Source organism: Myodes glareolus, chromosome 15 (assembly GCF_982192425.1).
Source record: "Myodes glareolus chromosome 15, mMyoGla1.1, whole genome shotgun sequence".
In the NCBI taxonomy this organism is placed as follows: domain Eukaryota; kingdom Metazoa; phylum Chordata; class Mammalia; order Rodentia; family Cricetidae; genus Myodes; species Myodes glareolus.
The window spans coordinates 70,423,578-70,450,404 of record NC_142040.1 but is presented as its reverse complement, the minus strand read 5'-3'; the positions used below and the strand labels follow the sequence as shown (position 1 = coordinate 70,450,404).

Below are 26,827 nucleotides of genomic sequence, written 5' to 3'. Positions count from 1 at the left end.
GCCTTCCCAGTGTTGGGATTAAAGGCATGAACCATTGCACCCTGCTTTAAGCTTTTCTTAGTTGGAAACTTAGCTGGGTGGATATTGCCCTGACACTCCCTTTATTCCATTTCTAAATCTGTGTATCTTCTTGAACACAGGATTTAGCTCCATTCCACTTCCTGGTGCTCCTTTTCTCAATCTGTACATTTTGCAATTTATCCTGTTCAGTTTGCTTCTTTTCATTATAAATCTTCATCAGAGTTAACACTGATAGCCACATAAGACAGTCAAAACTAGTCTGTTTTGAGATTTCTTCTGCCAACGGAATGAATCTAAAGCTTTTTACATTAGCCTCAGACAGACTCTTTGGACGAGTGCAAAAAGCAGCCACATGCGTTATCAAAATATCACAAGCCTGGTCTCTCGGCCACAAACTAACATTCTTCTCCTCTGAAACCTCTTGATCCAGGCATCTACAATTCAAATCGCACTCAGCACCTCCATCTTCCATGTTCTTCCATGTTCTTCCCTTAATAAGAACACTGAAAACATTCAACTATTTTTCTAATCTACAGTCCCAAGGCCTATATTCCTTCAAACAAAACTATGGTCAGGCCTATGCCAGCAATACCCCAGTCCTTGGGACCAAATTCTGTCGGGTTCTTATCGCTGTGAAGAGACACCATGATCATGGCAACTCTTTCAAAGAAGACATTTAATTGAGGGGGCTTGCTTACAGTTCAGAGGTTCAGTCCATTTTCATCATGGCAGGGAGCGCAGAGACATGTAGGTAGACATGGTGCTGGAGAAATAGTCGTGTCCTACATCTTGCAAGCAACAGGAAGTTGACTGTGACACTGAGAGCAGCTTGGGCAAAGGAGGCCTCACAGCCTGCCCACAGTGACACACTTCCCCTAACAAGGCCATGCTTCCTAGTAGTGCCATTACCTTTGGGGCCATTTTCTTTCGACTCACCACACCACCACAAGGAATGTGGTTTAATTTTTGTCTTTTCTAATCAAATATGTATGTCAGAGAAAACCGTTTACAATGTATTCAATACAAATATTTCAAAATTGGAAGAAGACAGTTTCCAGATGCTTTTCTCGATGATGGGTTTTACAAACTCTAAGTTAGTACTTTTCAGCCTTGGGTATTTAGAACTATTCAGAGAATCTTAAAATATGTGCTATTTCTGAGGTCTCTGGGTGTGGGCCCAGGTCACAGTTTATCTCTGAGGTTAGGAGCCACATCCTGCCAAAGATGCTGCTGGTCTGTGTTGGTTGACATAGTGAGAGTCAGGTCAATAGTTGTGCTTTAAAGGGTGGTCCTACTCAGGATAGGAAAGAAGGTGAATCTAAGCAGTTCTAAGCTAGACAAGAAGCTACAGTACAGGCTCTAACTCCAAACCTACTGAAAACAATTTTTTAAATCTATAACTGATAAAAGCTTGGTTTGTGAAATCCTAATACTTTGGAGTTCAAGTCACCATATTTTCAGGTGTTGTTATTACCCAGGTACCAGAACGGCTCTGTTCTGGGGATGTAGCAGCAAATGAGGAAGACACTGTGTATGTTCTAGCAGAGCGCATATCTCTAGGATGAAATGATCCAAGTGTGTGCCCTTACTGCTGTGTTATACAACACTAGGTTTACTCAGGGCTTTCAAAGGAAGCACAGAAAGTGAAAACAAAGAATGTTATTTTTCTTATCTTAAAAAGTCACTAGATGAGGGGCTGACCCTGGGACTCTTGATTTGCATGGAGATAGCCGACTGTTGTCCTCAGCATCCCAAAGTGCTAGATTCAGAGTCCATATACATAAACAGGGAAAGAGCTCAAATCTGGGGAAAGTTGGTATTCTTCCAGATGGTTTGCGAAAGAGTGTACTGGAATATTTTTTAAGATGGGCAGGGAGGGATAGAGAAGAGGTGAAGGAGTGATTAGAGAAATACCTGAAGTGTAGGAGCTGAATGGGAACTGAGTGAGTGGAAACAGAGAAGGGAATGCCCAGTAGGAAGGAAGGCTGTGGGCTAAAGATCTACACAGTAGACACAATGTTACTTAAGACCTGAAATGTGATGAAGAGCCACACAGCAGAAACAGTGTTACTTAAGACCCAAAATGTAGTGATAAAGAGCCATACAGCAGAAACAATGTTACTTAAGGCCTCAAATGTGGGTGAAGAAGCGCCACACAGTTGAAACAATGTTATTTATGGCAGGAAATGCAGGTGATACACCTGTCCATAAGGCTAAAGCTGAATTTCACTACTGAGGTAGGAAGAGCCAGACGGGAAGGAAATTATAAGGAAGAGAAAGGTCCAGAAAGTTGGTGCCTGGCAGGGCTGTGGAGTGTGTAAAAATCTTTGGAACGTTTCAGCCCAACTGAAAGTTAAACACTGATCATCTTGGAACGTTTGACTTCTGTGACAAGTGAATCTAATAAAAAGTGTGGCCTGGCAGATTTGAAGCAAAGTGCTTAACTGTGCAGTAAACTAACCTAGCCCCCTACTCAGCAACCCAGGAAATGGGGTGCTATTTACTGAAGGAGTTATTTAATTCAGTCTACTGTATTCTTTTAACATAAAACTCCTGGCATACCATAACAAGACGTGCAGAATAAAGATGAGACCACAGCATAAGAAGAAAGAATCATGAACAAATATGTGGTAATCCAGGTGCTAGACTTTATGTGAGGCAAGTATGAAACTTCTACAGAGGGAAGAAGGAGAATGTGAGAAAAATGGGCAGGATCAGCAGGGAACTGAGAAAATTTCTAAGCATGAAGTAGAAATCAAGGAACCAGAAAATACTTCAGAACGAGGGATTCATAGGATACTTTACAGAAGATTGACAACAGTCTTTAAAGGATCACAAAGAGGAAGACACAGACTTGGGATTTATCCAAACGAAACTCTATATGGAAGAGGAATGGAATATCCAAAACAGTGAGACTTATGTGACATATATGTAGCTAGAATCCCAGAAAGAAAGTTGAGCATAGACAAAATATTGTGTAAATATCACCAGTTACCTTAAGCCAGCGAACATAAAACACACACACTCAAGGTAACAGCAGTAAGAATGAATGAATTCTCATTAAAAGTATAAACTTGCCAAAGAATACAATATAAAAAAGTGATGGAGAGCAAAAATCAGCACCACGGTATCGTTAAAGTACTCAAAGCTGGGGGCAGAATCAGAAGCTGAGATTCTGAATGGCAAACAAATAAATAAATAGTTTCAGAGGGGAAAATGCCCAAGGGAATTAACCCTTGGTACAGTAAATACTGAAGGACTCCATTCAGGCAAAGGAGACTTACTCCAGATGTGACTGAATTACGTAGGATGGGTTGATGAAATGAAGAGACCAGATACAAAATAGAAGAGAGGTCTTAGAGGTACTCTATAAACAAAAAGAAAGAGGGGAGGGGAAGGGGCAGATTTAGAGCCCTGAAACAAGGTGAAGAGAAAGCAGGAAGGGGCAAAAGAGAGAGGAGGCTAGGCAATGTGTGTCTGAGAAATGAAGATCATAAATCTATCAAATGCTACTGGACAGATAGAGCTATATGAAAAAAAAATTGTGCTCCAAATAAGACTATTTCTCCGGCTCTCAGTATTCCTTAGTTGCCTGTAGTTGTTTTGGGTTGTGGCCTCCTGAGCCCCGCCCCCCACATTAGCATGTCTACAGGGGTCCCTGTTCAGCTCATGTTTATGCAGCCACATTGCTGAGACTTTGTAGGAGCAGCTCTGATCTCAAAAAATTAAAGAATTTTTTTTTAAAAATGTGCCTATTGTACTAAGAATCACCATGGAGATTCTTGAGTGAGAAACTAATTTGCCTGAGAAATTCAGGCTGTTGGTTTATTTCGCATCATTTACACTAGGGAACCCTGAATCCTTTGCAGCTGAAGCCACTTGAAGTTGTCAGGGTGGCAACCATGATGGGGGAGGTCTGTGCGTAGGGCGGGGCAGGGACCAGACTCTGGGCACTTGGCTGGGCACCGGCTGGGGCTGAAAGAGAGATGCACTGGGAGGGAGGAAAACCGGAGAAAAGGATTTACAGAAGAAAAAGGGAGGGAAAAGGCATTCAACGCATTCTTCACTGGGAAAAAGGCAGCAAGCCCAGTCAGGGTTCAAATTAGAGGAGTGAACTCGAAGGTGACTGGAAGTTAAAATCATCGGGTTCCTAACATTTAAAAGTAATAAGGCCATTTTTAAAATGGCCTGACTCACACAGGCACCAGGTCCATTTGTCTGTGACCTTAATTAAAGATTTAGTACCATTCTTCTTCAGTCCATGGCTATACCTTGTCTTTCTGACAAGCAAATTAAAGTGTTTCCAATCTGAAGACGAGGACCACTGGGGTTTTATCCTTCGGTCTGTCTTCAGCACAGGATACCCTCTGATGCTGGAGCTGCAATATCACTCGTTGCTACTTAAAGTCAGCACAGCACACAGTAGGGGTCATCCACTTCATCCCGGGCCACCTGTCCCAGTGTTTACCAAATGACGACAAGGACATTGCCAGTGGTTCAGAGGATACATGTACACTAGGGGATGGATTTCATTTGTCTTTTTAATTGTTATACTTTTTAACAATTAAAGTTATTCATTCTACTTGATGCTGATTAAAGGCATACTAAATTAAATACAAAATTAAATGAGTAATTTATTACACATAAAAGACAGGCATTTCTATCACACAGTCATGGATCATGAACTTCCTAGGGTATGAGGGACGAAAACCCTTCTGTATATCGAAGGTCTGTGAAGGGTGTTCAGGAGAGTCTAGGATGGACTCCTGGATGCTGCCCCAGCCCTGCTCCTTACTCGTTGTTCCATTGGCTCCTGTCTGGCAGCATGACATAATGAAATGTTTCTCCTTGACTTATTAGACTTTGGATCAAAATCTGCGCTTGTGGAAACCATGTCATAGTATTATGGTAAAGAATGGAATCTACACAAGGATGTCTCCTCCTCCAAGAGACAATAGTGTGTTTAGCAGCAGGTCAGGTCAGGACCATTCCTCTGGAAGGCAACTCCTCCATGGCAATGTTAAAGATATAGGAGGAATAGTTATCTATCTAATGTCCTTCCTTCCCAGAATTCCCATCAGTAGTGGAGTTGCCTACACAGCCCCTGGCTCTGAGGTTTTGCTGGGCCTGTTTAACCTTTTTCTTTTCTCCTGTCTCTTCCTTTTCAACACTGGTCAGTGCCTAAGTGTGTTTTTCTTGGTACTTGGACTTCCTAATTTTTTTTCTAATGATTCCTTCTCCCTGCCACTTGGTTGTTTGTGTACCATGTGACCAACATCTGTGATGGATTAACTCAAACAGCATGGCCTCTCCTCTTTCTTCCCCATCTTCCCTTTCCCAACAATTGTCACCTTGGGGTTCCTCTCTGAAAGTCTAATAAAATTTTTCTCAAGATTCACTTTGACTTTGTTCTTAAAATCTGGTATTATCATGCCTAAGAACTCCAAGGAGAGAACCCTCATTATTCTCTACCAATAGACTAACACCCTTACTTTGGCCTCAGGCTACCTGGAGGGTCACAGCCTATATCTCTCAGCTTCTCCCTCATTCCTTCCCTGGCCTGTACTTGGGGAGTCACTGTGTCCTCTCTCCTTTATGATTGCTCACCTCTGCAACATCTGCCTCCCCCACCAGGTGCCTCTTGTGCATAATCAGGGCAGAACCCCTGGACCATCTGACACCATTTCACTCTCAAAGCTGATTGTTTAATGACAAATGGACTCACTTGCTTAGTCTTTCCTCTAGATCCAGCAGGGCAAATAACAAACATAAATGATGACTGCTAAAAGAATACACATCTTAAAAATCGTAAGGTCTTTGTACAACATTATTTTTAGTATTAGAGTGTAAAACTTTCTCTCCATATTTTCTCTCCATATTATCAAGAATTTGTGTGTGTGTGGCACCTGGGAGTGGGGCGGACGACAAGGGGGAAGGGTGACAGTTCATGCTTTAACAGGAAAGCAATTTAAACAACTTATCCTCCTAAAGTCCTCCTCTCTACTTTTAAGTTCTCAAGATTTGACGGGGTGTTTGCAGAGAGCCACCTCATTTCTCCATATCCTCCTCTCGAAGCATTTTCTTCAGGCTGTTTGGCCAGGCGTTACATGAACACCCGGTCAACATGAAGCCCCACCCCCTCTTCTCTGAACCTGAATTGGAATCAACTGGAAATTTCTCATTTTTGCATTTTACCTACATGAAAAATTTCCAAGAATAAACTCTTAAACGCTTGTCTAATAAAATAATTTTTGACTCGTTGATTTATCTATAAATACCCTTCCAAAGAAGTCTTATCTTACAGACCCAGACACTAACATTTCCCCAATAGGCAGGTGTTCAAACTTAATTAACGAGGAATTTGTATGGCTTTACAGAAAAGAGAAGCGGCTTTTGTGAGACTGAGTTCTGGGGTCAGGACACAAGCAAGGGATCCAAAGATGTGAAGCTTTGGCTGAAGCTGAGCTTTCCTTCTGCTGGTCTGGCTTGTGAGACCAAATCACTACAGTGAGACAGCAGAGTGTTCCCATAAATCACCCCGTCTTAAAATACTAATGGAAATTATGTGTGTTTTAATTAAAACAGCATCTGCCCTGGGCTGAAGAGCATGCTTTGAGATGCAGAGAAGGTAGGTTTCTAAAATTTCCTCACATCTACTTAACAAAGTGAAGTTTATCCATTCCGGGAATTAGAAATGGCACATTGCCTCCTGGAGTGTTCTGAGGTTTCTAGCGTCTCAAGACTGTCCCTGGACACAGATGGAATCCGTCAGGGTCAGGGCACAGATGAAGACAGTGCTTATGGCGTCATATGAGGGATACTGGCTGGGAGGTCTGCTTCCTGGAGCGGAGGTGATGTTGCCCAGAAGCCTTTGCTGCTCCTGATCTATTGGCTTTGAGACAGGAAAATCACACATGTAGGCCCACAAGCATGTAGGTACAATTTCACTGAGAAAGTCTTATTGAGCCCTTTCAGTTCTGCCAGGAGACACAGCACAACACCAAACACAAATGTGCGGTGACTAAGACATTTCCCAATCCTAAGCTGCCAATTTTACACAGAGTTTTGAGAATGATTTCAGGTGAAGTCATTGTTACGGAGTCAGGGACAAAGGTGCGACTATCTGTTCAGTCCTTCAAGAATAAAGGGTTGTGATTTCTGGGGTGGGTAAGACTGTGTGTCAGAGTTTCAATGACAGTTAAGTATGTACAGGCCTGGAAACCTAAGGGTGCGGTCATTCATCAAGAATTCAGTCACAGGTTGAGTAAATGAAAAAGGAAATTTACCAAGCCATGCATCACTCAGGATAGTGATCTCTCTGACACAGTGAAGACTCCCTGCCCCTCATCTTCCTCACAGCTCTGCAGGTCTCCAAGAGAAAGTACAGTGTCTCACTAACTAAGATCTGGTGTGGAGAAGAGGGACTTGCAATCCTATGAGCAACATTCCTACTTCCTCCATCCATCACCCACTCATTGATTTTGGTTAAACATGGAACATTTGGTTAAACATGGAACATTTTCTGTCATTCTTTAAATATTTCCAGCAAGCTCTACGCAGTCTTAACATTAATATATATTAATCTAAATATTTAAGATAAATTGGGGCAAGAAAAGAGAGTTAGGAAAGAGTAATCTAGACCTTCCCACTGAACTTTCCATAATGACAGAAAGGCGTGATTCCAAACCTTCACAGGTGAAAGAACTATAGTGGGTTTGTTGTTGAGAAAGAAAGGAACTCACAGGTAAGCAGCGGCCCGTTTCATTCCAGATCTCATTCCCCTATGGAAGTGCGAGCCGCATATTGCCTGGCACACATAGAGAGACTGTGATCTAATTGTTCCCATCTTTTAGAGACACAATGTAGGAAACAGCTCCTTGATGGCTTCAGAAAAAGCCTGGTCTGCCGTGCGCTTCCCTTGGTGGTGAGGGCAATGACCAAGGAGAAGCCCGACTAGCTGACAGAGCCGAAAGTTCAGCCAAAGTGAAGAATGGCTCATATCACATGACTGTACATTGGACCAGCCTAAGAATAACTGTGTTCTTGTGGCTTACAACAGTGGGGTGGACCAAGTGACGCTGTGGCAACACTCCAGGGTGTTTGTGTGCGTGCGTGCGTGCGTGCGTGTGTGTGTGTGTGTGTGTGTGTAGTCTTACAAGTCAGAAGGCAGAGGCAAATGGGCTCTGGCTCATGAAGTGATGGAGAGGCTCTCCTCTTCGGCTCAGGGAGATGCCCAAAAGTTGGAAGGATGCTGACAGCATCCCAGTCCTAGTCTGCCTGCCAGAGATGTGGCCAGGAACCACCACCCAGGGAGCCAAGGGAAGCACTCCATGGGCTTTGTCGACACACTCTGGGGATGCAGGGGCCTTGCCAATGCAGACGTTTTGGCAGTGACTGAGTCACATGTGGAAAGTGTCATTTCCCACCCAATCTCATCTAAATCAGCAGGAGACCAAGTCTGCTTAGAATCCTGGATCTGACAGAGTGTTTGCACTGTTCTTCTGTGTTCCTGGGCTCTGGAGAAAGGCTGAACCAGGCCATTCCTCCAGTCATTCTCTTCTCACTTCTGATCCTCACCCCACCCCGATCCACTCTTCAGAATAACTAATATGTGCTATTCATTCCTCCGTGAACTCATTCAGCATATATACGCTGAGTGCCTCTTATGGGCATTAGAAAAGCTCCAGGCATTGTGGAACATCAAAATAAAAATAAATACAACTCAGGAATGAACCCTGACAGATTATCCAATCCCAAGGAGTCAGCTTTAAACACATATACACATTAGCAACATTATCTGAATTTAGCAGGTATGTGTATACACATGTAGCAATAATAATAATATTGATTAATTAAATAAGAGGTCAATAATTTGAGAGGGAGTAAGTGAGAGACATGGGAGGAATTGAAGGGGGAGAGGAAAGGGTAAGTATGACATAAAGACAATGTTTGTGTATAAAATTCTTGAAATGAAATTTAAATTTCAAAATAATAAATAATTAGATACCACTCTATCCCTAACAAGATCCCACCCTGCTTCAGGGACGAGCGCAGTGTGAAAGTGTGAAGGTCACACAATGTGCAGCTAAAAGACTTTTCAAGTATTTGCTCCTACAAAGCCGAGTTAAGGAAAGAGTTTCCATCCGGGAGGAATATCTGAGCTGGGCTTCTAGTGAGAGACAAGTTCACACATGCCTTAGGGCTTCTGTTCTGTTGGGTTCGTCCATGATGGGTGGGGATTGGGCCCCCACTGGGAACTGCCCAGTTCCCAGAAATGCTGAAACGGGAGCAAACTGGAAATGAAATGAGGCGGTATGGCCTGCCCTTTCCCTGGACGTTAATTACTACCGTTCTTTTGAACAATCTTCATCACATAGGAGGATAATTAACACTTCTGGAAGTTGCCAAGTATGTATGTACCTCAGCTACTGAGTCATGCTGTTAAGAAGGACTCAGGATCTATCTATAGCGCATGCGCCATCAGTTTGCCGAGATGTACACATGACCATGGGCACAGCCCATGAGAAGATGAGTGGAGGCGGCTCTGCTCCCGAGCATGGTACCATTTGCTTCTCAGTAGATCTAATGGGGCGTGCAACTGCTGCTCACCCAACAGCTTCTTGTAAGGGAGCCGTCTGAAGATGATCTACCCCCCGAGTGCAAATGTGGCTGTCTGCCCGCTCTCTTGCCAATGAAGAGACTAGTCCAAGACAGCTGTAATTTCAACTGAAACCTCAGAACCAGGGATGGGAAAATCTGGATTCCTTCTGAATTTCTGAGAGCCTGCATGCATCTAGAACAGCTAAGGAGAAAATGACCTAACTTTTTGGTCATTTATAGACACAAAATTTCTTTGGTTAATGTTTTCTTTTACTTATTTTTTTCTGAAATGGAGTATAAGATGATGGTTGGACAGGAAAAAAATCTATCTCAGCTATGCATTCGGCATATGTTTATCAAGTCCCTGTTGGGGGTCACATACAGTTCTAGGCACAAGCAATGCATCAGAATATAAAACAAGACATCTGCTCCTTACTAGTGCACAACCAAGTGGAGGGGGAAGATGTGGAGGTCCTATCATCACATAGGGAGATCCTTATCATGTTGGGGTCATGTCATAACATGGCATTATAAGCTGAGAACATTATAAGCATATGCACGTAACACACCTAACTTACTGAACATCACAGTGCAACACAGTGCACAGCAGAACATGAGTTCTTTCCTCTACTGATCCACGGCAGATTGGGAGCTGTCACCTAATGCCACAGCCCAATGTTGAAAAAGAATATTGCATGATGAACCGTCAGCATGAGATAAAATGAAAATTCGAAAATTCAAAGCAGTTTCTTCTGGGTGGCTATGATCATAAAATCGAAAGGCTGTAAGTGGAGTCATCTTAAATAGGGATCACGTCTATTAAAAATCAATTGGGGAAGGAGGTAGGGTGGGCTAATGGATGGTGTGCAGCAAAGCTTCTCTCGGGAAAGTGGCATTTGCTGAGGTGAGGGCCGAGTGTGTGACACCTCGGAAGAAGATCTTTTAAGGTCATAAACCTAGATGAGGTCACCAAAACTTTCAGAGACAGTTGACAGAAAGGACAAAACAGCCACGCTTGTCTTTCTTTGTGTGGTTGCCGTTGTCCTTAGTTCAAAGTCATTGTTTTCAATGTGCAAAGTGCTATGTAGCACTTCTTCATACAGTCACTTTGATAAAATATTTAGAGTCAGCTCGTTGACAAGAGTCATGTGTGCTTTCTCCTAAACAGAATTTTAACAATTTGGTAAATTCTATTCTTCTCATTCACAAAAAAAAAAAGCTACTGCTTTCATGGAGCAGGGGCTTCAGTGCTTTCAGCTCTGTTTCTGAATGGCCGCCTCCATTTCCTCCCTGGTGATATCCGATAGTAATGGCTTCATAGACAATTTGGAGCTTCAAGTGCTCCGAGCTCAGATGGACCACTGGATAACTGGCTTCACAGAAAAAAGAGATGCCCGGGAGCTAGAAAGCCAATCAATACTTCAGTATTTTGTTATATATTAATCCACCAAAAGACATAAAACACGCAAGCGCACAATACCTAGTGTTTAGCATCCAGGCAGTAGACTGATTAGCTATTGATTTTTCCCCTCTATGTTATAGAAAAGCTGTGAGGCTTATATTGGAAGGCGTGGTGCTGGTCCTGTCTGCAGTAGCTATTTAAGGAAAGGAAACATGTATATGCAGAGGGTTCTTTGACCTTTTGATTTACTAGTTTAGTTTAAATATGCAAAGCACACTGAGTCTGCAAATACTAAAATTAAATCCAAACTAAGTACAAATACCAAATTTGCAAGTTTACATTCTTCTTTATAATATATTATTAGGATGATGAGTGAGTACACTTAAGAGACACTGACCTGAAGTCTGATTTTCTTCCGAGTAAATAAATGGCTGGAAACCCACAAATACTTTGGTTCAGAGTGGAGGATCTGATGGGCACTGGGAAATGGCATGGGAAAGGTGTCAGGTTCCTGAATCTCTGAGCATTTATTCAACACATCATGCTTGGTTCTTCAACTGTCCAGTGATAGAGTTTTACCTGCTCATGTCTCCAAAGTGCCAGGCGGTACAGGAGGCTGCACCGTGCCTGCTGTGGTTGGTCCAGCTTCCTGCTGCTCACCTGCTGCAATGCCTTTGGGTGGAAGCCTGTAAACTGCCCAGGAGCCATAGGAAGCCCACGAGGAACTCTGCCATCTCCTCAGTTCCAGGGCCACCCTTGTAACAGTGACCTATGGAGCTGGTGCCACTTCTCTGTAGGTTTGTAGATCCAGTTTCCAGACATCAAGCAGCCTTTGTCCTATACCTTCCCATTTACTGAGAGGCACAAGAAGGTCTCTCTTTCCTCTACACGTCTGCAGAACTACCTTCCTTTACACCTTCACTGAAAGCTTTTTGTTTTTGTTTTATTTTATTTTATTGAACTCTACATTTTTCTCTGTTCCTCTCCCTGCCTCGTCCCTGCCTTTCAACCCTCTCACGTAGTCCCCATGCTCCCAGTTGCTCAGGAGATCTTGTCTCTTTCTGCTTCCCATGTAGATTAGATCTATGTAAGTCTCTCTTAGTGTCTTCATTGTTGTCTAGGTTCTCTGGGATTGTGATTTATAGGCTGGCTTTCTTTGCTTTATGTCTAAAAATTAATTATGAGTGAGTAAATATGATAATTGTCTTTCTGGGTCTGGGTTGCCTCATTCAATATGAAGTTTTATAGCTCCATCCATTTGCCTGCAAATTTCAAGATGTCATCATTTTTTTCTGCCATGTAGTACTCCATTGTGTAAATACAACACATTTTTCTTATCCATTCTTTGGTTGAGGGGCATTTAGGTTGTTTCCAGTTTCTGGCTATGACAAACAAAGCTGCTAAGAACATAGATGAGCACATGTCCTTGTGGCACGACTGAGCATCCTTTGGATATATACCCAAAAGTGGTATTACTAGGTCTTGAGGAAGGTTGTTTCCTAATTTTCAGAAAAATCACCATACTGATATCCAAAGGGGCTGTACCAGCTTGCATTTCCACCAGCAATGCAGAAGTGTTCCCTTTTCCCCATAACCTCTCCAGCCTAAGTTGTCATCAGTGTTTTTGATCTTGGCCATTCTTACAGGTGTAAGATGGAATCTCAGAGTTGTTTTCATTTGCATTTCTCTGATGACTAAGGATGTTGAGCATTTCCTTAAGTGTCTTTCAGCCATTTTAGATTCCTCTGTTGAGAGTTCTCTGTTTAGGTCTGTACTCCATTTTTTTAAAAATTCAATTATTTGTTCTTTTGATGACCAATTTCTTGAGTTCTTTGTATATTTTGGAGATCAGACCTCTGTCTGATGTGGGGTTGGTGAAGATCTTTTCCCATTCTACAGGCTGTCATTTTGTCTTGTTGACCATGTCCTCTGCTTTTCAGTCTGAAAGCTTTTTGTTATCAAGCACTTCCACCTTAACCTCACTTAAAGCAACGGCCGTAAAGTGGAAAAGTTGCATACAAGGGAGTGAAAATGAGTCCTATCTTCCTCCATCAATATATAACACTAAGCTTGAAATATATTACATAGTTAAATGTGAAATTGCATGATGTCTTAAAGAAAGCGTATAGGGGAAAGCTGGTCTGGGCATTAGTTTTTCCAGATCTGACTCCAAAAGCTCAGCAAGAGAACTCAAAACATACATGCAGGACTGCATTAAGCTACAGAAGTCCTGCCAAGAATGTGAATGATTGACACTACCTGTGGGTTGAGATGAAATGTTTCAAAGCATCCACCTGACAAGGGGTTAATACTGAAGCACTCACAAAATCAACCCCAATGGCAAGAAAAGAGCTCATTTCAACACTGAGCAAAGGCTATGACTAGACATGTCTCCAAAGGAGACATACAGGTGACCAAGACATAGTGGAGAACATACTCAATATGACTGATCGTTATTGAAATGAAAATTAAACTCCAGTGAGACATCACCTCACACCTGTCAAGACAGCTTTTATAAATGAAAATAAGTGTGGAGAAGAGGGAACTTTTCTTCATGTATTGATGGTGGGATTGCAAATTAGCACAGACATCATGAACAATGTTATGGAAGTTACATTAAAAAACAGAATAGAATTACCATATGATCCAGCAATTCAATTTCTGGGTACATGTCCACAACCTTTTCATCAATGGCTGAGTGCATAATGAAAGTGGGGAATCTAATAGATTGTATCTGAGACTTAAACTGAAAGAAATGATGACATTTGTGACAACATGGATGGAGCTGTGGACCATCCATGGCAAGGGAAATATAAATGTAGAATAGAAAATGAATGAACTCTTAGAAGCAAGAGCAGAATGTTGTTTCCTGGAGGCTGTCAGCTGGGAGACATAGGTTGATATTGGTCAAAGGGTAAAATTAAAAGAAAATCCAGATTTTAAAACAATTTTTATTTTTATTTACAGAGTAACATCTCAAATGTCCTATTATAAATAAATACTGATTCCAGCGTGGTGGTTCAGGTCTATAATCCTAGCACTAGGGAGGCCGAGGTAGAGTGTTTATAACTTCGAGGCTAGCTTTGGCTACTCCACCCACCCAAAGGCAGCATGTGCTGTATGTGGAGACCTTGACAAAACTTGTGAGGTGCTATGTTAACCGTCACTTGATTGGTCTGTTCCACATTTTGTGTGTGCTAATGCCACTTTGCGTTCTAATTATACAATTATAATTTACTAATGCATGATAAAACAACCCACAACCATTCCAAGAATCATACACAAGACATCTAAACTCATACATTCCACAAATCTACATACAAGAAATGTCTGGATCATGGGAGTCCACTGGCTTGGTGGCCACTACAGTTGGGGGAAGAGAGTTGGCTTCATGAGTACAGGTTTCTTTTTGGACGAGGACAATGTTTCGGAATGAAGAGGTGGCAATTATACGGCATTGGAAAACCACCCATTGCTGTGGACTTGCACATTTTAAAATGGCTAAGTGGTTACGTAAATTTACACACAACTGAAAAAAATCACAAGCTCACTAAGGACAGCCTTCTTTACCATTTCCCCCAAAGAACACTTGTAGGCAGCATGCAGTTCATTTGTTTTGGTTCTTGTATAGAGTATCCCAAGGCTTCCTGTCTGTTTCACTCTCTGGACCTAGATCAGGCCTGGAACCAATAGAAGAGGCACATACATATTTTACCTCTTTGAAGCCCCTCCCCTTAATAAAAGATCTCTGACATTTCTTAGGGGAGATTATTTCATTTTAAGGAGGATAAAAATAGATAACCAATACAGGAATAGGTACCCAAACATATAAATGAGTGAGAATAGAGAGAAGGAGAAAAGGAGCAGGTACCCTATCAGGCTTCCTAATCTCATCACGCAGGAGGCAAACAAACAGCACAGCAGAGCTTCAAAATATTGGGAGGACAGGATCAAACATGAAACACAGGTTCACTTCTCATTTGCAAGGACTAGAAACCATATTTTCCTTTAAATTCTAAAGGATCAACCAGTGCATCGATCGAAACAGGAGAGCGGGAAGACAGAAAGCTGCTAATAAACCCAGTTCCCCCCCCACACACACATGCTCTCAAGGGGAATTCAGCCCCACACACGCCTGTGCAAAAAACTGGGACACCGAGTTCGAGAACATACCGATGAGCTCCTTATTTCTGACATCCAAGGCCATGTTCCGGAGCGCCGTGGCCACTGCACACACCACACGGTCGTTGTCTATTCGGAGGAGCTCCACAAGGATGGGCAGGCCTTTCTCTTTCCGGACAGCAGCTCGGATATAGACAGACCACTGCCAAAAGAGGGAAGGCAAAGGAGATTAGAAACAGAGGTGAGAAGCCCTATAAAGTCGACAGCTCTGAGGGTCGCCAGGCGGCTGTTCGCAGGAACCAAAAAGGTTGACTTGCCATGACGTAGCTGCAGAACAGGCTGAGTAGGTTAGACATGCACTGGGGAGTGTTTGCTTTCCCCCTCTGAACCAAACATAAAAGTTCCAGGGTTGCTCCATGGACCACAGTTCCTTTCTACGGTGGCAGTGTTTTCAGCATGTGGAGACAAAAGCCACATACAGGATGTGCACGCGTGATGCTGTAAGATGTGAAGGTTTGGGGTGGGCAGAGCTGACCACTGATATTAGAGAAATCAAGAAAGAACTACCACACGCAGGAAGTAGTGTGAGTTGCATACGGGTGGTCTTTGAAAAGAGCTCTGAGGTGGCCCACAGAGATCAACCGCCATGCATGCAAGGGAGGGGGCCTTGTTCAATGGAGAAGAAATAAGGAAAAGAGAGTATGGACTGGGGAGAGGAAAATATGACCTTGAGAGAATGGTAACACTTTTTGAAATAAGAACATTAAGATAAAAATGTATTATTTCCAGGGCTATCATCCAATGTCCTATGTTTTAAAGACATGATTTGTTTTGGTTTGGGGCTGGTGCCCTGGTTGGGCAGATAAAGCCCCCGGCCTCAGTCATTTAAGAAAATGCAGGTAGCCTGAGCCTTGTAGACATGCACACATGTTTTGGACTGTTCCATAGTGTTCCAGAGACAGCTGTGAGCAAAGACTGACTGTCAGGGTTCGATGGGTGGCAATTCCATTTACGATCTGGAAAAAATACATTCAGGAGAAAGGATTCGGATTTGGAGGGAACCAGTCCTTCCCGGCCCCTCCCCCCACCAGGCCCACTCCAGCCCCCCAATCCCCCACAGGGACAGGCACCCCAGAGCTGGCTCTCACCTGTGGCAGGCAGGGAGCCCCCTCTGGCAGTGAACGTAGGGCATACGCCATGCCTGCCACATCCTCAGCCCAGCCCTGCATGAAATATGAGATTAAAAAAAAAAAAACAAACAACTTCATCCTGTCCTACGTTAGAAATCACATTCACATTCTTTTCAACACCACCATCCAGGGAGGCACGCTTCTCTTCTCCCTCTGTGCCTGCGGAGGAGGCGCGCAGTAAACTCACCATGGCACCTCTCAGCCTATCCAACAGCCCCAAGGACAGAAGCCAAGGGAACGACATTCAGGAGCCCAGACGACAATGGAGAAACACCAAGGTTTGGGAACCACTAAGCTAGACCACGTTGTGCGGCTCTGACACCAGTTCCCAGAGGGGGAGTGCTCCTCCTGGCATCAAGTGCCCACTTCCACGTGTGCATTTGCTCCCCACATAGAAATAGGGCCTCCTCTAGACACACTGCTTTATCTATCCGAGCGTCTAGCACCCAACCCAGAAAGGATTGAAGCCTAAGCTTATGCAATTGCTTATGATTGGCCTCGTCTATAAAATTAAGGAGAGAACCTGGAGTTAAGACAATGGGATTCAGAGTTTGCATCAACATGGAGGAATTTAGAAGTGTACATTAATAATAAATAATACTGGGATACTTTTGTCCTGAAAGACCATTGCAAACAGTTCCTGGCACCCTAAGCACAGGCCTTAGAGATGGCTCACTTTCCTTTACCAATTTTTTCAGGTCCTTATGCGCTTGGTGTATACAGTTGAGGTCTCTTCTAATTCCTGAAAACACAGGAACATCAGCATCATCACTTTATCAATAGGGATATTTAAACGTAAAATATTAAATAACTTTATCACAGGAGATACCCTTGGCCCTGAATCTGCATCTCCTTTGGTTGAAGATATCATGCTCTCTCTCTTTGCTGCCGTTGCTCCTCCTGACCAGGTAATCGCCTATGATCAGCCTTCAAACTCTGATTTACCCTGGACCTCTGTCCTCCACACTGCCACATCTGTAACGTCCCTAAACGTGACAGCTATGACATTCTTGGAAGGTCCAGTACTACACTCACTTACTCTACTATGGACGGAAGGATGGCCTGGTAAGTGGAGAATGGAGAGAGTCCCTTTAACTCTGATGGGAACTTGAGAGGAAACAGCAAAACTGAACCAAAAGGTGACCATGCAGACTCCCAATGTGTATGAGTTCCACACATCCGTTTTGCGATATGAAAAGTGATAGACTGGCAATGGATTTGGCACTCAAGTGATCTAAGAGCAGAATTTTCTTGTTTTTGGAACTTTTTGCTTTTTGTGTTGTTTGTGTACATGCGTGTGCGTTGTGGTGTGTGTGTGTGCGCATGCATGTGTGTTGGGGGGTGTCTTCTCATATCACCACAGTCTAAAGTCTGCCATCTTCATCATATTCAAAGGGTGCTGCAAATTTGCATGAGTTTTTCTAGGTTTCCCAAGAGAGGAGGTCACAATGTTTTTAGTCATCAGCCAGGGAGTGCGCTGGAAACCCATGAGTCACCCAGGAAGGAGTTAAAAGAACAGAAGGCATAGTGGAGATACTGTGGAATGCTTCACATGTGCAAGTAGTATGGAAGCACAAGGCTCACACAGTGTTCCAGAAGAGAACGGAGCTGCTTTTCCTTAAGTGCAGTAATGGCTTGAAAGGTGTATGTGCTGCCAAAAGCTTTAATTGGAAAGTATGTGTATCGATGAAATAAGCAGACAATAGAGAAAGGTGCACATAACTCATCCTGATTGGGGTAAATTACCTGACTGAGCCCTGATGTTCCGTCAACAGACTGAAGGTAGTATGCACTGAGCTGGGGCAGCAAGGAGAGAGACAAACCAGGTGTGACAAGGACACCACTGACCCATGATCAAGATAAGATGTTTAGCACTGCCAACAGCATAGAAAGCGGGAAAGGCAAGAGCAGGGAGAAGAAGGAGAAGAGGAAGGAAGAACGCAAGGACTGGGTACAAAAGCAGAACAGGACGCCAGATTCAAATTGTCCCTATGTGGTGATTTCCCAAAGATGGCTCAGAAGGGCAAGTTCCCTCAAAGCATTCTAGCTAACATCTAACAACACATCTGCAGGAGACGTTCTGACATCTTGGTACGTTTGGACTCATTTTGTCCTCAAGTCTGGGAAGCAGGCACCATCACCAGTCCTCTTTTACAGGGGAGACCAGGGAAACGCAGCAAGATGGAGGCCGGGAGTTCTCAACTTGGTCTTGAACCCATGAAGCACTATCTCTGAGTCAGTGTGCTTGACATTTGTTCTCCATCGCACCTAAGGAGAGCTTCAATGATTGCACCTCAGAAGGACAGCTTCAATGATGAACATCTTCATTCCACAGTTTACAGAACTCCTCACAAGTTGATCAACTAATGCCGTTTGCCATTTTATTATTTCTGGTTACCAATAATCCATTTAGCTTCCCTCTAAACTCCTGAGGTAAAGATAGTTAAGCACTATAAATTGGCCCACTGGACACTAGAATCTATTCTTGGGAGGAGCTGTCCTGATTCACTGTGGCTGATACAAAAGCCACATGTAAGTGGAATATCTTGTTTGGGTCAGAAAAGGGTCACTTTTGTGTACATGGAATGAGACAGTACTTCAGAGAATAAACATTGTGTTCTTCCTTTTTCTTCTGGGCAGAATTTGGGTCATTGTTCAGCTCCACAAGATGTTGTCAGAATGGGACAGAGAAGAAAAAGCAAATTGTTGTTTTTAAGGACAGCACACCAGGTAAAAGCTTGGATAGATTGAAAGGAGATTAGCAGGAACAGAAAACGTGTTCACTTCTCAGAGCCCACACAGAGTCTCCACAACTGGTGTGGGGTGCATCATGGGAAGATGCCAGAGAGGCAACAGTACTTTGTGAGCTCTCATCACGATGCTGGAGTGTCCAGGTGCAAGCCGCCGATATGGCTGAGGGTGCCATGTTACTTTCTCCCTCCCCGCAACCAAGATGGCAGAATGGGGAGTCAACGAACCACTTCCCTTATTGGACTATAGAAGAGGCCAAGAACTAACTAGTGAAGTTGTCAGGACCATCCTGGAGGGATCCATGAAGAATGAATGGCTTCTGTGACCCCAGTGTCACCAGGGTAGCCCTGAGGGCTCCAATGGGCTGAAGTGTGAAGGAGAAAAGAGCCACAGATAAGAACTACCGAGGAGCTCCTTGACTAGGAAGTAGGTGACACACAAGAATGGTTAGCATGGAGGAGATATGGCTGCATCCAAGGATGCTCAACAGTGAGACAAGGCTGAGAGAGTGCAGCAAAGCAGAGGTGGTCCAGCCACCAACCCTCACACCATTATGTGCCCCAGACAGGAGGCACTGGAGGATAAGGTTGACTCCAGACAGAGAAACAGAATCAATGTACGACCCAACCCCTACCCACTACAGAGTTCTGCTCACGGAACCCAAGGCCAGCATCACCTCGAGGTTAGCAGAAGGTGAGCGATCCAACATGGGAAAGCTGCCCTTTGCTGAGTTTGCCTACAAGGGTTTAGATGGTTGTTTTACCACTTTTGTTGTTTTAGGCAAAATGAAGCTCAGAGATGGACCTAAAAAGAACTATCCAGAACAGAGTTATTTGTGTCTAATAAATTTCCTTACTCGGAGGAATTAAAGATCAAGTAAAGTCAGTATTTTGCTTTAATTCTTCAAATCTAAGCTGCCTAATTCAATTGTGGATTTCCTGGGACTTAATTTAAAAATATCAGTCAGAATAAAACAGAAATGATGGTTATGATAACTCTAAAAATTATCCTACATTAAAATGAAATAATTCCACTAAAGCTGATTTATACAGGTAAGAGGTAATTTCCCTAGGTTACTCCCCTCACCTTGAAATCCTAACACTGCACTAAATAACTGAAGATAGTGTTTTCCATTAAGAACAAAATAGTCTCTTTGAAGCTGAACCCAAGAGCGCTAAAATTCTGAACTGATGAATTTTCTAGTCTTTAAATTTTCTGTTGCTTTAGTAGTACAGTCATTAGCTACTAAAAAAATCTTACGTTAAACGATAGACATGTCTCCATTGGAATTATTAAAGTAGACATTTTTTCACTTTATCTCTTAACATGGTAAAGAAATGTCCCATTTTAAAACCTAATAATTTCAAATAAAATTTAATACTCACCCCCATGAATGATAAGTCCCCAGTTTACTCTTTTTTAAAACATGGTTTCTGGGGATTGAAGTCAGGTTCTCATCCTTGCCGGGCAAGCACCTCACTAACTCATTTATCTCAGCCCGTAATTTAGCTTTTCAGAACTATTCTAGCATCTTCTGCTGTCACAGGGCCTCAAGGTACTTAATTCTTATCCCATAAAATGAAAAACACCTAACAACAACTTTAGTATAAATTATGAGAGTCTAAAATTTGCTTCTGAATTTATTTTTAATGCCATGTTATTTTCTTGGTAATCGAATTAGCATTATATTAGGGCATAGCATATCCCACTGGCCAAATTATTTATTCAGTGTTACTTTGCTAGAAGTTTTATTACAAAAAGAATGTATTAAATATTCAGAAAACATGTGGTTTCTATTGTATGGCTCATGCTACTAGTATTGTTACTATTATTACTAATTGTCTGAGTTACTAAGTCTTTATAGTTGAGATACAACTATGATTGGTGGCTACTAATGAATTCAGGGAGCCCTTGGGTAATGTCAGCACAAAGCCCTCCCCACGAGGGCTCCTCTACATGGATGGCATTCATGTGCTGCTCTTTTAATTCAGTCATGTAATAAGATTATATACTTTTATGTTCAAAATTTCAATATTTGCTTTCAGAAGTGAAATCTCTAGTCAAGGGCGCTAGGGAAGAATTTCCTTGTTAGCAAAGTTATAATTTATAAGCAGAGATACTGGCTAATGCGGCAGAAGACATGGTGTGCTGAAAGAGTAGGTTTTGCCTAACCCTGCTCATGCTTCTCACATGTAAGTCAGGCTACGGCAAAGATTAAGTTTTGTCACACGTATTTACTGGAAATACTAACGTCCAGGCAATAGGGTTTCTGGGGAGGAAAAGGATGTTGCTGTGCTTTCATGAAGAAGTAAAGAAGGTGAGGTTCAACTCACAGTGACCTAGGGAAAGCATTCATTAAGCTGAACAAATACCTATAACCCATCCTCAGCCATGGCGAAGAGCAGCAATTATCAATTATCACACCTTATCTTTAAACACGAACCCTCTAAAGTTATTTTTTTTCTCTCAAACACTGTGTGTAGCTGCCACTTAGAAATGTCTTCCAGGGAATCCGATGCACCTGTTTCTGGCCAGAGGTCTTGCATGCATGAAACTAACGCTGCCTCAGATCTCACCCTGAGCCACCAGTATTTCCCCCTTGAGAATGCTGTGTAATCACATCCTTGAGAAGGGGAGACTGACAGCACCCTGCCCTCGAACCAGAGTGTAGTGGAGGTGGCAGGCTCCCAGGCTGAGCTGGCCATCATTTTTATTCAATATGAGACAAGGAAAGTAACTCAAATAGTTTACTTTTCCCTTATTTGACAGCTTGCCAAAAAACAGTCCTCTTAAGTTTTCCTTTGTAAATGTAGTTTCTCATGAAAACAGGGGACTGGTCTTAATCTCCTTCTCATTGAGCCAGGGGAATTCCGCTCTGGAGATATTAAAACATTTCTTCTTTTGATGACAGGGATGGAGGAAATCTGTATTTTGTTATGTGGCACAGTCTGGAGAGGCCATAATGATGGGACCTTTATTCTGGTAACCATAGAGTACAGTTTCTGTGGACACCTATGCGGCAGCAGCACTCAATCGCGATTACTTTCTACTCATACAACACTTTGTTCCGCAGCATAGGGGACTATATTAGTGAAAGCTTTTTCTTTTTCTCATGAAAGAAGATGAGCTTATTCTTGAATCTAGGTTTACAGGACCTTCCTACAATTCTTTTCCATTTTGGTGGGAGCAAAACCACATGCAAGTGTCTGCCTCCCCCTCCAGCCCCCGGGCCCTAGACTATCAGCAGGGAACACAGCTGCCACTGGGATTTGCATAGAGAAGATTTTTTTGCTGGAGACTGAACTTTTTCTTCTGATTCCTGCTAGTGGGTGTGACAATGGCAGTAGTCTCAGAGTCACATGTTGAAGGTGACAGAACCGCTCTCAGCCTGTGTGAACTGCTTCCTGTTGCCCTCTGACCTTCCTGCTGAGACCAGGAGAGGATAAATTCTGCCTTCTATCTTGCCTGACACTTTCTGTATTTGGGGGTCTGAACGCCATAGCAGCTGGCCTTCCTTTAAATAACAGACCGCTTGGAATAGTCTGCCAAAGTCATTCGAAACCATCCTGGAGTTTGAAGCAGCAACGCTGGAAGTGTGCCGGTCGGCTCCCCCTTACTGCTTTCTTGTAGAAGTGACCCCAGGGTCACTCCTGGACCTTGACATACTCTCATCACACTGTTGACAATGACCTTCTAGACTTTTTACTTACGTCTTTGCTACAGAGTAAAGGAGAGATGAAGTTCCATACATCTCTTTGCTTCAACTGTCTTCAGTTTCTGGTATAGTGGAAGATGGAAGTGTTTAATTGATGAAAGAAAGCGTCTGCCTGATTTTCAACACCAAGGGCTCATTATGTAAGGCAGCACTATCTCCATGGAAAGGATCTATGCCTTAAAGATCTAAGACAGTACAATCACTGATGGGGCCAGAGATTTCCAACCATTTCCACAGGAAAAGGTCCTAAGTGGTTATGTCCTCTTGCGGAAGTTTTTTCTGTGGTCAAACTAATCCTTTAATCCTGTAACCCTATCTGTGGTGCTAGACCCACTGACTAGGATCTCATGAGTAGATGCTTTTATTCAGGATGGGAAGATCAGAATATTGAGCTGCTTTGCCCAATACTCTAATCAATGCTATAGCAATTCAACTCAAGTTCTTAGGTCCCAATTTCCCTCTGGCTTGACTACATGGGCGATTGACAGTGTCTGCTTTTGGCATAGTTCACGTCTCAGAAAAGACTCAGAAAGTAGTTTTACAACTTTTGTAAGTGAAGTTGTATCTGCCATGTAAGACTTTCATTTCCTTAGTCACTGTTAGAAATGCCTTTCGCTGTCCATGGTGCTGACCTTGACCTGCAGATGAGAGCAGTCTGTCCCCCAAACCCCCAAATCCTCACCCCAGGGGAATGAGGAGCCTTTCTTGTTAATGCTGAGTTTCAGTGAGCTGAGTATAAAGTACTTGCTACAATTTAATCAGTTTCCTTGTGTTTGGGGTTCTTTGAAATTCTTGGATTTGTGAGTCTATGGTTTTCACTATATTTGGAAAAATTTTAACTGTTCCTCCTGCCAATTTTTTTTTTCCTATATTCTCTTGATCCTTCTCATGTCTTTTGGTTTGGGGAGCCCAATGATGTGTGCACTGGGCCAGCTGAGGTTCAAGGATGCATCACTGTCCTGAAGTGTGCTATTTTTTTTTCTGTGTGATGTTTAATCTGCTATTTATTGCATCTCATGTATTTTTCATTTCAAACATGGTACTTTTAACTCAACATGTTTTATTTGGTTTTTCAAACACATGTCATCTATCTCTAACTTTCTGAACATGCATGAGGCCATCATAATTTTATCATGCTTGCTAATTTTAACATCTGTCAGTCCTGAGCTCATCCTTCTGTCCTTCTGTCCTTCCTTCCTTCCTTCCTTCCTTCCTTCCTTCCTTCCTTCCTTCCTTCCTCCCTCCCTCCCTCCCTCTCTCCCTCTCTTCCTTCCTTCTTTCCCTCCCTCCCTCCCTCTCTCTCTCTTTCTGTTTTTTTTTTTATTATGGACTACATTTTCTTTTTCATTTGTTGGCAGTGCATCCCCAATTTTAGCTCATGGGATATTGAAAATTCTTACATTCCCATAGACGCTTTAAGGCTTTGTTTAGACTGCAATCAATAAAATTGGAAACCGTTGATAAATTTGGATCTTGCTTATAAGGTTCTATAGGAAAGGATGGAACACACCCAGTCGATGGCTAATATTCTTCACGATAAACAAAAGACTTTTCTGCGTGCTTTAGCCAGTGGCCCGTGAATTGTGAGATTTTCCCTTATGACACCTGCAAACACATACTATGCCCATCTCATCTTGGAGCCAAGTTTTGCTCCTTCTTGTTCTCTCAGGGCCTTTGACGGGTGTAGGCGGTTTTCTCACAGGCAAGTGCGAAGAGTTCCCCGCAGAATGTTAGAGGGGACTTCCCTGCGTCAGTTCAGAATCTTCGAAGTTTCGTCCCATGAACTCTACCTATTTTGATTTCAGGGATCACATTTTTTAATTTCCTGTCCTCAAGTTCTCTGTCAAAACCCCAGTGTTCTACCTGTTTGTTTTTTATTAGTTTTCTTTAAAAGAAGGTAAATTTGGACCCTGTCACTCTGCCTGGCAATCTGGTTCAGGAGTTCTGTGACACTTACATCAGAGCTGGAGTGGGAGTCAGAATCTGTCCTGACAGTGACGGATCCAGGATCCAGTTATCAGCACAGGTCACCTCTGGAGCTGACATCAATGTAGGTGGCATTTGTAATATGTTGTGGTTCATGACTCAGTTGAACTTCTTGGTTCACGTGGGGGAGAAGCTGCCGAGTCATGTGTGACAAAGGCCCTTCACCCTGGTCCTTGTCTCCTGACATACTGTCTCCCATGCACTCCACGTGGACAGAGCCTTCAGACAGCCTTTATGTTTATTCTGGGACGGTTTTTATTTTTATTTTCATCAGGCATGATACTTCGAGTTCCATTTTTAAAATTCATGTTCTAAAACTCGTCTTTGCTTTTAAAATTTATGCTTTGGCTTGTGCCAAAAACTAGGGCAAAGATAACTCACAGCATCTTAGAAGCCAAACCATGAGTCTTGCTTTTTTTGTGGCAGTCTACTAATCTGCTCTGGTTCTCTGACACAGAAACTGCTAGACGAAGCTAAACTCACTGACCCTCTCAAGGTCGCCATTCCTTTCTCTAAGGATAAGTGTCAAACTTCCGAGAGATATTACAACTAAAAAATTTCATTTGGGTCATATGGCCAGTGATTCTATTTCTTTCTCCTTAATTTTACATTATTATTATGTCGTTTCAGAAAATAGATGATCTTATCTATGTGACTTTTATTCTACCTTATTTTAAACTATGAAATCCTGATAATATTCCTAGAGAATATGCACATTTTAGCAGAAATAGACTGAGGCCATAGACATGTTCACCTTCATCATCATCCCGTTCTACATTTCAAAGCCTGGGTTTTCCTAAGCCTCAATCACAACAGGAAGAATCTACAGATGGGAGATGAAAGAGTTTCACTCACACTTCGGAAATCTTCAAACTACTGGATCATTCATTTTAATACTCGGCAACAAACAAATTCACTGTCTGTGAACAAGAAAAGTGCAACTAATGTCCATGCTGGTTCTGAGAGACATTCTTCACTTTGTTTCTGCCATAATTTTTTTATCTTTGTCCGATGTTCATGAAGCACGTGATGAGCACGTTAAAGTTTAGGAAGTGATAAGGGCCCTCAGGAAGATCTAGTTTGCTAGTCGATTTGTCATCGCCAAAGAGTGATCACACTCGCCCCATAAACGGAAGTTACTGTGCCAGACAAGGAGGCCCATAAAGAGCTCTCTCCATGCAAAATTCTCTAGTTTTACCTCCTCATTTATGTTTTGTTGGGTCATAAAAAGTTAAGGACTACTAAGAAATGCCACTAAAATTTGACAGTTGCTATAAAAACACATTCTTAGAGGGCTCACTTGCTGAGGGCAGTGCTGTGTGGAAGCCTCTGTATGCCCTGCCATAGGCTTGGTTATTTATGTTTTTAAAAAAACCATCTCTGCATTTGTGAGTGTGATGTATGTACATGTACATGGTTACATGCTTGTGTGAAGGTGCATGCAGAGGCCAGGAGTCAACACCATGTGTCTTCTCAGTCATTCTCCACCTTAGTTTTTGAGACAGAGATTTTTCACTGTATCTAGGGCTCATCTGTATGGCTAGACTGGCTGGAAAGCAAGCCCCATGGTTCTTCCTGTCTCCATCTCCCAGCACTCGGCATTGCAGTGGATTCTAGAAATAGAACTCAGGGTCTTAGGCTTGTCCAGCAAGCGACAGCCATCTCCCTTGACCTGAGACTGTCTCTGTCAAGTAAGAATTTTTCCGTTCAGTTTTTATATTAGACATTCTTAATCTCTTTGATTATAATGATGCATCATTGTTTGGCATAACAATATTCATCTTTAATCTCCTCTATGAACCCTTTATCTCCTTTCCCTGATAGAGTGGATGAAGTGTCTAGGAGTGTGCCTGATTCCTGCACACACATGTGGGATCCTGTAAGGAGCCGTCAGAACGTAGCCATTGTTAAATGGTGCTGGCCTCCTACAGCTTGGAGGTAAACAGATCCTTTGTTGCTGCCAACAACAGGGGCCAGAGCGCCTGGGGCTTGTATTTTTGCATTACAGAGCCTTGGTTCCCTGGCCTATCTTGAAATTCC

General features: G+C 42.8%; 1 protein-coding gene across 4 annotated transcripts in view; it reads right to left on the bottom strand.

Annotated features, from left to right (window-relative positions):
- Ctnnd2 (catenin delta 2) overlaps positions 1-26,827 on the bottom strand; it is an 804,341-nt gene that overhangs the window by 68,769 nt on the left and 708,745 nt on the right. For 3 of the 4 annotated variants that reach the window (XM_085676585.2, XM_087896974.1, XM_087896973.1), the window contains 2 exons: positions 16,294-16,368; positions 15,197-15,347 (listed from right to left, as the gene is read on the bottom strand). In XM_085676585.2, the coding sequence (XP_085532711.2) occupies positions 15,197-15,347; positions 16,294-16,368 (226 nt within the window). The remainder of the gene's footprint in view (positions 1-15,196; positions 15,348-16,293; positions 16,369-26,827) is intronic. The other variant, XM_087896972.1, reaches the window with a different exon arrangement.